Raw genomic sequence first — 13,042 nt, 5'->3', positions numbered from 1 at the left:
TTTTTTTTTTTGAGTCCATAAGTCCTTCCCACAACCATTGGATCATGCATGGTGGAAGGTTGAGATTGAAAACAAAAAACACACTTAACACTAATGAATTCACTTCTCTCTCTAGTTTTAATAATACATTCACTAATTCATTATCATACACAATTAACACCATATTTTGTCTTATACTTCAAAGTTTATGAAAATTTTGTTAACATTTTTCCAGTTTCGATTTTTTTCGTTTTTTTTTTCGAGACAAGTTTTCGACTGTTTCGTTTTTTTCGTTTTTTTTTTTCGAGACAAGTTTTCGACATTTTAGCGTTTTACGAGTGTAATTCTAACGGCAAAAAGTGTAATTTTAAGAAATATTTTCGAGAATTTAGCGTTTTACAAGTTTAACTTCAATCTTTTCCGAGTGATTTTAACGAATAATATTTTGAATTTTTGTCATTTTATCACAAGTTATTGTAATTTTAGCATTTTAAGAGTGTTATTTTAACAACAAAAAGTGTTATTTTAGTCCATATAAGTGTAATTTCAGTCCAATGAATTTGTTATTTTAGTCCAGGAGAATGTAATTTTAGTCCAGAAAAAGTGTAATTTTAGTCAAGAAAAGTATAATTTCAGTCCACTGAGAATGTAATTTTAGTCCATTGAGAGTGTAACATTAGTCCATAAGTCCAATGAGAATATAACCAAGTCCATTGAGAGTGTAACATTAGTCCAATAGAAGTAAGGGTAATTCTAGCAGAAAAAGTGTAATTCTAACGAAAAAAAGTGTAATTCTAACGAAAAAAAGTGTAATTCTAGCAGGAAAAAGTGTAATTTTAATGAAAAAAAGTGTAATTCTAGCGAGAAAAAGTGTAATTCTACGAGAAAAAAGTGTAATTCTAACGAAAAAAAATGTAATTCTAAAGAAAAAAGTGTAATTTTAACGGTAAAACTTTTTTTCTTCAAGAATAACACTTTTTTCTTTAGAATTACACTTTTTTTCGTTAGAATTACACTTTTTTCTGTTAGAATTATATTTTTTTCCGTTAGAATTACACTTTTTTCTGCTAGAATTACACTTTTTTTCATTAGAAAAAGTGTAATTATAACGAAAAAAAGTGTTATTCCAGCCGAAAAAAGTGCTATTCTAGCCGAAAAAAGTGTTATTCCAGCCGAAAAAAGTGTTATTCTAGCCGAAAAACTGTTATTTTAATAAAAAAAAGTGTAATTTTAACAAAAAAAAGTGTAATTCTAACGGAAAAAAGTGTAATTCTAACAACAAAAAGTGTAATTTTAACAAAAACAAAAAGTGTAATTTTAATGAAGAAAAGTGTAATTTTAATGAAGAAAGTGTAATTTTAACAGAAAAAAGTGTAATTCTAACGGAAAAAAGTGTAATTCTAACAACAAAAAGTGTAATTTTAGCCGAAAAAAGTGTTATTCTAACGAAAAAAAGTATAATTTTAACAGAAAAAAGTATAATTTTAACAGAAAAAGTGTTATTCTAGCCGAAAAAAGTGTTATTCTAGCCGAAAAAAGTGTTATTTTAATAAAAAAAAGTGTAATTTTAATGGAAAAAGTGTAATACCTTAAAAATAAGACTATATTTTAAATATATCTAAGATTAAAATCAACAAATAATCTTAGATCTATTTTGTACATCTAAAACTAAAATAAAAATATCTCACAAAATAAAAATAAGAACTAAGAAAAAAAATATAAAGAAAATATTTCATATTTAGTAGATTTAATATTAAAATCAAAATATAATATAATTTATAATAACAATTCACAACAACAACAAAACTTTAAGATCTGAAATTTTTAAAACTAGATATTATGTGAGATCTAAAAATTTTAAATATCTAGTTCATAATGAAAAAAAACAAAACATGTAAAAACAAAAGAAAAAAAAATCAGAAAAAACAAAAGAAAAAAAAATCAGAAAAAAAAAAAAAAAAACGACTGACAAACCTAAAAACAAAAGAAACAAAAAATCAGAAAAAGCAAAAAAAAATGACAGACAAACCAAAACACACACAAACCAAAACACACACACAAACGAACAAAATTGAAGAAAAAAAAAAAAGAGAACTGGAATTGAAAGACGGAAAAGAAAAAGAGAAGAGGTGTCGGTGAGGGTGGAAGCAGACGGTGGAGGTGCAGCCGCAGGTCTGGGGTGTTTTCGGTGTGGTGGTGGGTGGGCGTGTGGTGGAGGAGGAGACGTGGAAGGAGGGAGAAGAGGAGGTGGTGTCGTGGTGGCGATGGTTGTGAGTGTCTGGTGGTCGTGAGTGGTGTGGTTGCCGTGAGTGGTGTTGTTTGTTATGGGTGGTGGCGATGGGTGAGGTGGTGTTGTGGGCGGCGAGTAGGAGGAGGGAGGCGGAGGAGCCGAGGAGGTGCTTGGTGTTGGCGAGGGGTGAGGAGGTGGTGTCGGTTGTGGGTGGTGTTTGTGGTGCGAGGTGCGAGGTGGAAGGAGGCGGTAGTGGGGTGGTGAGGTCACGGTGGTGGTAAAATGGAGGGAATTTTTTTTATTTTTTAGATTTTGAATTATTTGGGTTTTTTGGATGAGAGAATTATTTGGGTTTTGAATTAATTTGGGTTTTAGAGAGGGAGTAGAGAAGTGAATTGTGTGAATGAGAGAGAAGTTGGTGGAAAAATAAAGGTTATATAGTGGATTAATATTTGATTAGTGTGGATTAGTAAAGTAGAGAGGGATAGTGTTTTATTAGGCATTAATCCTCCTTTTTTTGCTTCCAATCTCAACCCTCCATCTTCCTCATCCAATGGCTCTAAAGGGGACTTATGGACTCAAAGGTAAGAGAAGGACTCAAATGATCTTTTCTCTATATATATATATATATATATATGATGCAGCTGCTGTTGTGGTTGAATTGAATCTATTGAGTTCTGATGAACCCAGCTGTGATTTATCTTTGGTCTTTGGTATATGGTCTTTGTGACGATATATGCGAGGTTTTGAATGACATGAAACAAATTTATTTTTTCAAAACAATAGGAGTTCGTAATAAAAACGGTTACTAAAAAAAAACCGTTGTGAATACCTTTCACAACGGTTAATAAAAATAACACCGTTGTGAATGACATTCACAAATACCCGCGCATAATATTCAACAACAGGTTTTAAACGAAGAACCGTTGTTAAAAGTCTTCACAATTTTGGAGGTAAAATTACAACAACGGGTATTAAACAAACAACCGTTGTTACTAAAAATTTCAACAACGGGTATGTACCATAAACCCGTTGTCAAAAGACTTCACAATTTTGGAGGGAAAGTTACAACAAAGGTTATACATACGACAACCGTTGTTATATTATTCCCTCCAAATTTTTGAAACACTTTCCACAACGGAGAACACCCAACAACAACGGCTTTTAACCGTGGTGAATACTTTAGACAACGGTTTCACTAAATAACCAAACCGTTGTAAATACCTTCTACAACGGCCGCTTTAACAACGTCCGCTTTTTTATTTTACAACGGTTTTTACCCGTTGTTATAGGCTGTATCTGTAGTAGTGATGCCATTAACAAACATCGTTTAGTCAGTCGTAAACATATTTTCTTAACAAAATTTAACTCTTTAAAAATGTGATTTTTAGTAATTTGAGCATTTTGAGAACATTTTACAAAATTTAGGGGTACTACTGATGTTTTCAAAAACGTAGGGTATCACGTAGAATTTAAAAAAACACAGGGGTACCCGGTACCACATATAATAACCCTTAACTTAAAGTGTCTTTTGATTCTAGCAAACTTTCTTTTTTCTACCTCTTACTAATATTATATTTAGTAGATTATAACATACAATTAACAATACTCGAGTATGCCTCTATATAGAAAAAATCTTCAAAATACCGTGCTTTAGCACGGGATTTACAGTAGTACTTACAACAAGTCAAATAGTTGAATATTTATATTAACGAGACAAACTTTTTGCTAATCCCTCCGCATTCGACCTTTTACAATACGTTACTATTTAATCCGTTTCAAAATAAGATAAGATATATTTCTTCATCAAAAATTTCACTGCATTGTAAAACAGACCCGAATTAACAAAAACTTTGCAAATTGTTTTCTTAATGAGTTATGCTTTTTCATAGACATGATTTATTCAATCATGGGCATAATTGACCAATTTACCCCTTTCATTACTGTTCCGGGTGTAATTCCAGAGCAGATTTGTTACCACGTAAGCTTGTAGAATGATGACTTTGCTTGACTCTTCCTTTCGGCCTCTCCTGAAACAATGAACAAACCGAGGGCTCGGCTTGGTATCGAGCGAACTCACTCCGACGCTCAAGTCAGTAAACTTAAAGGGATTAAGTTGTGTGTTACTTGGCAAAGTATATTGTAGAGAGATAAGGGAGTTTATACCAGATTAATTGTGGATTATTAGCTTATTTTCGGATCCTTTCCTCAATGAGGGTTGAGGAGTATTTATAGACTTTCACCTTTTGTCACGTAGTGGCCAAGTGGCAGAGCAGGTGGAAAGACTGTTCTACCCTCGGCCGAGGGACCCATGGCAGGCCGGCGGGCCCTGTTGACTCCATGCCGAGGGGTCTTGGATGTGAGTACGCGGATAGGCCTCCCGGCTGGCTAGTTGCCTAGCCGAGATACAAGTGACAGGCCGGCTGGCTGCGTCGGCTAGGCTGTCCAAGGGGTTGACTTGCTGTGGATATCTTTGACCTTGCTTAATATGTTGACTCGGTCAGCGGGTGCAGAATATGTCCCATCAATTACAATTCCTAATTTTTTAGTTTTCTCTCTTTTTAATTCGCCCTTTTTCAATTCTACCACCTCCCTCCACCACCTCAGCCACCAACATGACCAACCATCTGTATGTGAACCCCTCCCCCTCGGCCCTTGCTCACCGACATGCCTCTAATACCTCCAGACGAGCTTCCCACCCCTTCCCCATAAACCTTAATTTCACAAATCCTAAGTTTATCTAACCTCAATTTAATAATTACATGATTATTTACATTTTTTTAAATTGATATAAAGAATGAAGTAACAATTGTTATTTAATTACGAGAATTACGATTTTAATAATTGAGTAATTTGATGAAGATTTGATTAAAAAATTGGTGAGAGTGGTAATTAAGTTTCATTTGGAGCAATCAAACCCTAAATACGTTTTTAATTTGCATCTCTTCTCTCTCATTTGACTTTTTACTAGTCTCCAATCTCCAGTTTGATTTCAGTTAATTCCCCACTCTGAAAAATGAGTTGTACAACTGTACAAGCTAAGTAGTGGTCTCATACTCTCATGCACTACATACACAACTCCTCACTCACGTATATAAAACCTCCTCTTCAAATTTTTCCATTTTAATTTCAACTACTCCTTAATTATTCCAACGTGCACTTCATCAACTTTTGGTCTCCATCTTTTTCTCTCTAAATCAATCCACGCACATTGTCGATAAATTTCTCCAAATATCGCACAGTTGAAATCCCGACGACGACGCAGGTCAATTTCTCGATTTTTCTTCAAATTTCTTGCTGTTTTACGGTCTACATATGCTTGATTAGGTTTTCGTTCTTGTTTTTAGCTTAATTTTTTGCTTGATCACTTATTAATGCTGTAATTAGCTCATAATTTTATCTTTTTATGTTATTTACTTGATTAATTTTCGTAATAATGTTAGTTTTACTGATTTGAAGTGGTTTACATATATATTTTGTTTTCCGTTTAAATTTGCGCTCGATCATTAATTACCGCGGTAATTAGCTCTAATTTCGGCATTTATATGTTTTAGCTTGATGATTTTTCATGAACTGGTTTACATATTCTTGTTTTTAGTTTACGTTTGTGCGTGATCACTCATTGATGCTGTAATTAGCTCTAATCTTGATCTAAATATGTTATTTTCGCGATATTTTTCTTGATTATGCTAGTGTTGCTGATATGAAGTGGTTTACATTTGCCTGATTAATTAGGGTTTTGATCTTGTTTTTTTTTTTTTTTGTTTAAATTTGTGCTTGATCACTCGTTAATGCTGTAATTAGCTCTTGTTTTGACATTGATATGATTTTGGTTGATGATTCTTCATCATTATGTTAGTATTGCTGATATGAAGGGGCTTAGTTTGCAGGGATTGATTGGAGAAATGACGAGTAATAAGAAAGAAGATGAGAAAAATGAGAAAATTATTCGAGGTCTTCTTAAGCAACCTGGCAATCGCAAGTGTATTAATTGCGATATTTTGGTATGATTTTCTTTTGCTTGATACTCTCTACATGGTAATTCTGTTGACTAATTTTCACGGAGAAGGAATATTGAAAACAGTTTGTAGCTTCTACAAATTTTTCATGCTGTTATTTTTTTGGCTATCTACTTTCGCTGCAATCTGTTTGATGTCCGTTTATGGAAACTCCGCTTAATATTATTCCGGAGGACTTTTGCTGACACACTTGTTCAGTTTAATAATTTGCTATATTTGTGGTGGTTTTGGTAATAGTTGATTCGGGTTTTTTGGTAGGTTCAACAAGTTTACGCCAATACTTTTGTCTGAGACGGTTTTTTAGTAGTAATCTAGTTTCATTGTTTTCTTCCATTGAGCAAAAAGTTGGCATTTAACAAAGGAATTGCTAGCTGGATTTCTAGTTTTGATCGACTATGTTAATGCTACTTTCTACTGTACTATTGTACGAGTATTTCTTATGCGGATCTTCATGTCATTCTCATTCGGAAATCACTACACACACTGTCTTAGAAATGTCGCCGTCAAGAAGACTTAAGTCTTAGCTATCATGGTCAACATTCGGAAATCACTACACACACTGTGACTGTCTTAGAAATGTGGCCATCAAGAAGGCAACGTTGCTATTTCCATTCCTTAGGTTATATGAGTAGCATCTTTACATGAACACTTTCTTGTTTTGGGCAGCTACTACAAGCAAGATGATAGTTTTTCACTTGCATGAAGTATTTGGTGCAGAATTGATATAAGATATTTGAGAAGTGGATTTATATAGTAAAGTGTCAAAGAAAACGGAATTGCAACCAATTCCGTCATTATTTGTGTGTTCTAAACTTCTAATGGGTAATTATTGTCAAAAATGGACATGTTTTATCTCGCTTTGTTTTCCATGTTGATTGTAGAATTTGGAGTCTTAGAAATTTGATGCATGGGGATCACCTGCAAATTTTTTTTGGCTTTGCTAAGGAAAAATGCTCGTTCGCATCATGTCCAACCTTTGAGTCTGTTTAAATTGATGACATTCTTTAATTCAAAAACTACTGTGTAAATATTCAAGTATCCGCAATCATATCAAATCTTGAGAACCTTCTCAAGTATTATGTTAACCTTCATACGTTGTTATTTAGATGCTGGAACTGATTAACATCTCTGGATGTCACCAGTGACCTTACAATATGCTAGTGTTTTGCCTTCTTTTCTCCTCTATCTTTATGAACTGACAGAGAAAGTTAGGGTGCTCTCTAAATATAAAGGCCACGATAGAATTTTAGTTGCTAGCGCTATGGTTTTTGGATCCATGACTGATTTTAAGATGTTACAGAAATGTGTATATGTGCTGTAATTTTTTTCCAAAGAAAATCAGTTGTGTGTATATAGATACTTATTTATGTTTTTTATTCAGGGACCCCAATATGTGTGTGTCACCTTCTCAACGTTTGTTTGCACAAACTGTTGTGGAATTCAGTAAGTGCTCTTATATTAATTTGGTACCTTGTTTGTTTGAGAATCGGTGCAGTGATGCTTGCTTGAACTGCTTCATTTATTTTGATGTTATAAGTTGAGGGGGCAGAAGGTTGTTGACGTTGGGGTTCTGACAAAGTTTTGTACTTTTTAGCCGTGAGTTCACGCACCGAGTTAAGTCAGTGTCAATGGCTAAATTTACGCCAGAAGAAATTGCATCTCTTCAGGCTGGAGGAAATGAGGTCAGCTGACAGTAAATTACAGTCAACGACTCAATAATATATATTTTCATTGATCATATGAGGTTTCTCAAAATAATGCTTTTGTTGCTTACTGTACTTTCAGCGTGCAAAAGAAGTTTTCTTCAAAGAATGGGATTCTCAGCATCTAAAGGCTCCTGATAGCAGGTTAGATCTATTTTTTCTTTGTTTTCTGTTTTATAAGCGCTTACATTGCTGCCTTCTTAGGATGTAGTAGTTCCGTTTGTTTGTGAGTAGCTATTGCTGGCACTTAAACGCAATTATGTAGCTTTTCTTAGTTTCCGTTCTCTGCTGCTTTATGGGGGTGACCTTTTTCCTCTGCTAATAGTCTAATTCTGCGGCAAAATGAAAGGAGAAGTAGTGAAAATTATTTTTCTTCATAATTGTTTAGTTGTTGAATTGTCTTGTTTATTGCCTTTTTTCCCTAGCAACGGGGACAAGCTACGAAGTTTTATCAAACATGTCTATGTAGACAGAAGATATACTGGTGAAAGAAGCATTGACAAACCTCCACGGTCGAAAATGGTTAGTTCATCTGAACCATTAACCTTTTCATTCTTCTAGTATGCTCGCATGACAGTGGCGCTAGTAGTTTCCTTAGCCTAAACATTTTTACTATATTTTAGGGTGACAAAGAAGAACCAAATGAAAACAGGAGGCAATCAGACCCACATCAGAGTAGTTCTCGAAGTTCAGTGAAAGATAAAGAACGTCGTTATAGTGACAGGCCAAGTCCCAGTCATGATGTGAGAAGAAGCACTGCATCTGATAAAGACAATCAGAGGTACAGTGAGTATGGGAGAAATCCTGTGACTCCCGTAATTGTTAGTAATTGGCGCCGTGAAGATAGATTTTCTAATGGCAAAAAGTCAGATGATCGTCCTAGTCCTGAAGGAGAAATAAAGCCTGAAATCAAGTCACCTGATAGCCAAAATGATTCAAGTAATTCTAGCCTTCCTGCTGTCCAGCCTGTTGGAGATTTACTGGGGGAGAATGTCATGCCTCTTCAAGTTAGCGAGCCTCCAAGTGCTAATAGTAGTGGGATTGCTGAGGGTGCTGTAACACAGGTGACTGTCGCATTCACGCTTTCATTTATTACTGGCTTAGTGGGTTTTTTACGACTATGTTATCAACTATAGTCTATTAGTTTTCTTATTGTTCATTAATAAGTTATCTATGTTCAAAGAAATCTTATGTTCTATTTGAAATGGCTGTATGGCTTTTGATTAATGATTCTTTTCAGGCTCCATCATATCATTTTAGATGTTTGCGTTTACATGCGTTGAGCTTTAGAGCGCAAATTTTTAGTATTACTCCCCCTTCCTCTTTTATGTTGTCGCCATTTGATTTTGGCAGTGACCTAATATTTTTCTCGTAATATCCAACAGCTACAGCTTTTTTGAAATACTAATATGAAGATACATCAAATGTGGAATTTTTTTTACAGTGTATCTTTACATATTGATATTGCTAAAGAACCTAATGTACAAATTTTACGTCCGTAGACTACAAAAATCGAACGGAGACAATAGAAATGGGAAGAAGGTGGTACAAATAGTGACAAGTCCCTTATCAACTACAAGTCTTTCTTCTTCCCTTAACATAGACACAGAGATAAAAGAGAAGTTTATTCAGGGAGATCACCTGGTGCTCAACTTGTTTGAACTACTAACTCAACATTTATTATTATCGTATGTACGCTCCTTTGAAATCACCGTACATCATTTTCTGCATTGGTTACGTTTCTTTTTGTTGTGAATACATCCGCACCCCCCTTACCCGGTGATTTGCGGGAGTCCTTGAGGCACTGGGGTAGTGTTATTGAATGGTAATCCTTGCTGATTCTTGACAGCTTGTTTCGTAACTCTGGCTTGTTTGCTAAACCAGCCAGTATCATGGTAGACTTGTACTGATGAATCTGATGATTGGTCTGTGTCGATTTTGTGTAAATCAGGACTGCTGAGGTCTGTGTCGATTTCGTGTAAATCAGGACTGCTGAGGTTTTGTAGGAGATTTGCAGAAAGTATATTCTTCAGCTACTTTTCACTGGTTTTCACTGAAAGTTTGGATGTGCTGCTTGTTATGACTATGTTTTGGAAATATTTTGTTGGTGGTATGCTAATAATCTGGAACATGATTTTAAATGTTTATGTAGTGTTTTTAGTTATCAATTTTCATTCTGCTGCTCACTGTAACATTATACAACACTGCTCGACTGTTCTAAATTATTTGAAAAAGAGAGTGCATCTAAAAAATTCCTTCAAGCTGTAAGATGAACAATTTCATCAAGGGATCGGATGTACTCTCCTCAAGCAATTTTTTTTTTAAAACGATTTATACTGGCTGAACATGTTGAATAATCTGTCCTGCAGGGAACGACATCTTCTGATAGCTTGGAATTAAGTAATGGCAATCCAATAGAGCTAAAAGAGGAAACATCTTTGATTGATTTTGATGCTTCATTTGAGCTTGCTCTGACTGTTGCTGTTACTCCAGATCAGCAATCAGTTATTGGTGAACCGGTCCTCACAGAGTTGTCGGTTCCCACTCATGCCCCCGTGTCTGGGATAACTAGTGATGCTGGTGCTCTTATACCTTCAAATGGCATGTTTCCATCTTCATCCAGTAGCGACTTTCTTTTTGATTCTTTGGGCTTAACCAGCCAGGTGAGCATTTACTAATCAACTTCAACATCAACAATACAACATCACTCCAATGCCACAAGGGACCCTGCAAATGATGGGGGTAAGGGTAGGGGTTTCACATATGCAGCCTTATCTACTGGGTTGGGGTTGTTTAGATCACAATGAAAATTGCATCAATAATTCTATTATATGATCGCTAATTCGCAATTTAGAAGGGCAACCAGTTTAATGAGCTATCTTGTTGTATTCTATTATAATTCAACACCAAAATATATTGAGTCTTTGGCACCAGAGGAAATGGATTAGACTGATAAAATATGTTAATTTTAAGTAGCCATTTCAAGAAAAATAAATAATTCAAATATATGCTTTTGACACGCTTTAGATGCATGCACAGGGAGTGACTGTGAATCCTGCTGTTCAAGCACAACAAGCATCACATGCCGTCTCACAAGCGCCACAACCTATTTCAGTCCCTGAAGCTCAAATACTAGAAGCTAATACGAGTAGGACTCAAGAGTTACCGATGGTATGGTTATACTCATATTCACTTTTTTCTCAGTTAATGGCTAGATAGATTATTCTAAAGCAGTATACGGATTGCACTTCAGGATCTTTTTACTGCAACATACCCGGCCAGTCCTTATCAAGGACCTGCTTGGCAAGCTGGTCCAGTTCCTAACGTGGGACTTCCGATGCAATATAACTCTGCAATGGTATATGTCCATTCTACATCATCATCTTTTAAGATTGCGTTCTTTTACTACTTTCATGTATAAAAGTTGATTTCCTATTTTTTCCTCTCCATGAACAGTCAACACCAACATTTATTCAACCAATGCAATCGGCTAATCCTTTTGATGCGAATGCTGCAGCATCTGCTTCGCAAGCTGCAGCGGTAGGTCTTCGATCACACGTTTAATATGACTGATTTTTTTTCCTGTGTATCTTGTTTCCAGCAATGAATTGAGACTCAATCCTCAAAAAAATTGTCGTAAAAAGAACCACCATCAGATGATGGTATCTGAAGTCAGTTGTGTTTCTTGAATTTTGTCTTACCATTTATTTAGGAGCTAAAACTTCTTTAGCATAGTTACGGCTCCATAATTAACTTTACCTTGGTTGCTCGCCGTTGTGAATTGGGCAACATGATAGCATCTGGCTGGCGGTGAGATGCTGTGAACATGTACAAATGCTAATATATTTGCTATTCATGCAAAGAATTATAAGTAGAAAACAGACAAAAATTGTCATCCGTGGTCGTAAAACAACTAGGTATATTTTTACTTAGATACTGTAGCATTGTGTGATGAGATTGACTCTTTTAATTTACAAACATGTTCTCGTGCAGTTCCCTTCTATTTCTTCCTTGCACGCAACATTGCCTAATATGGCAGCTCAAGGAGGATTTAGCCTTGGTATCGGTAGGCCCTCGTGGATGCCACCTCACACATCTTCTCATCCATCAGTTGCGCCGCCTCATGGTTCATCAATTAGACCGCCTATACCAGGTAGTAATTCAATGTAATCGTTGCACTTCCACCCATACTTTCATTTTCCGCATTTTAGTATATAATCACACTTCTCTATACTGCCAATGAGTTGGCATTGCTTTTTATGAAGTCCGAGCTTATTTTGCTACTGACGCTTGATATAAATCATCAGGGGCATACATGGGCCAGCAACTCGGCCAATTCCAGAATAACATGCCACCTTCCAGGTAAAATTTGTGCTGTTTGATAGTGGCTACACCTATCTTATCAAATGGTATACTCGACTCACAAATATTGAACAAAACGTATAGAATTTGGCTCGAACAGAGGGATTATATTATTATGTCCGTCCAAAAGGCTGGGTGAGGGGGTTCAGATTCACATAACCTCACTTGTTTGTGCATTTCTTGCATATTACAAAAGCCGCGGTTTTCTTTTCACCAATTATCCCATTTAACAACTCCGTTAGAATCCATCTTAAGGAAAACAAACCCTCAAATGCTGCTACATTTCTCATGCTAATACACCTAGATTGGGCAGCATTCATTAAATAGTTTTGAACGAACCATGCAGGCCTCAAGGATTGGTTTCCGTAAACCCAGCTGCTCCTACACCGAACCCTTCACTTGGTGGAAACCCATTTGGTTGATTCTTGAGAACAAAGTATATATTTGCTACTGCACCCATTCATACCTGGCTGCCAAAGAGTCGTCGCTGTAGAAACACCAGCGGGATTTTTTTTTTAAAGTCGCCTTGCTCGACGTGGGTTTGTTTTCCATATTGTTGTACAATTATTGTGCTGCTCTAGACAAGACAACCATAGAACATATAGAAATACAGGACCGAAAGTCATTTGTTGTGTGGCGGTTTTGGTGAACATTAAGCTAAGCTTACACCCTCGCCTTATTTAAACTTGGTTTCTTTTTGATGTAGAAAAACCACAACCAATTTTTTAGGACACAAACCTGTTTTGTAT

The 13,042-nt window shown here is 35.7% G+C and overlaps 1 protein-coding gene across 2 annotated transcripts; it reads left to right on the top strand.

The window, feature by feature from the left end:
- The first annotated feature begins 5,365 nt into the window (after positions 1 to 5,365).
- On the top strand, positions 5,366 to 13,030 carry LOC141597324 (uncharacterized). 2 transcript variants are annotated; one of them, XM_074417741.1, is made up of 14 exons: positions 5,366 to 5,474; positions 6,100 to 6,213; positions 7,610 to 7,671; positions 7,823 to 7,910; positions 8,014 to 8,075; positions 8,357 to 8,453; positions 8,555 to 8,995; positions 10,301 to 10,594; positions 10,971 to 11,102; positions 11,185 to 11,289; positions 11,388 to 11,471; positions 11,925 to 12,084; positions 12,239 to 12,293; positions 12,640 to 13,030. In XM_074417741.1, exons 2-14 carry the CDS (start codon positions 6,115 to 6,117, stop codon positions 12,713 to 12,715), a joined length of 1,755 nt encoding a protein of 584 aa, XP_074273842.1. In that variant the 5' UTR covers positions 5,366 to 5,474; positions 6,100 to 6,114; the 3' UTR covers positions 12,716 to 13,030. The 2 variants fall into 2 exon arrangements, with proteins under 2 accessions (XP_074273842.1, XP_074273841.1); XM_074417740.1 differs by lacking the exon at positions 5,366 to 5,474 and having other exon boundaries at positions 6,054 to 6,213; positions 12,640 to 13,018.
- The last annotated feature ends 12 nt before the right edge of the window (positions 13,031 to 13,042 follow it).

Source organism: Silene latifolia, chromosome 8, assembly GCF_048544455.1.
Source record: "Silene latifolia isolate original U9 population chromosome 8, ASM4854445v1, whole genome shotgun sequence".
NCBI lineage: Eukaryota > Viridiplantae > Streptophyta > Magnoliopsida > Caryophyllales > Caryophyllaceae > Silene > Silene latifolia.
Note: the sequence above shows the minus strand (reverse complement) of the source record. Positions and strands in the feature narration are given on the sequence as shown.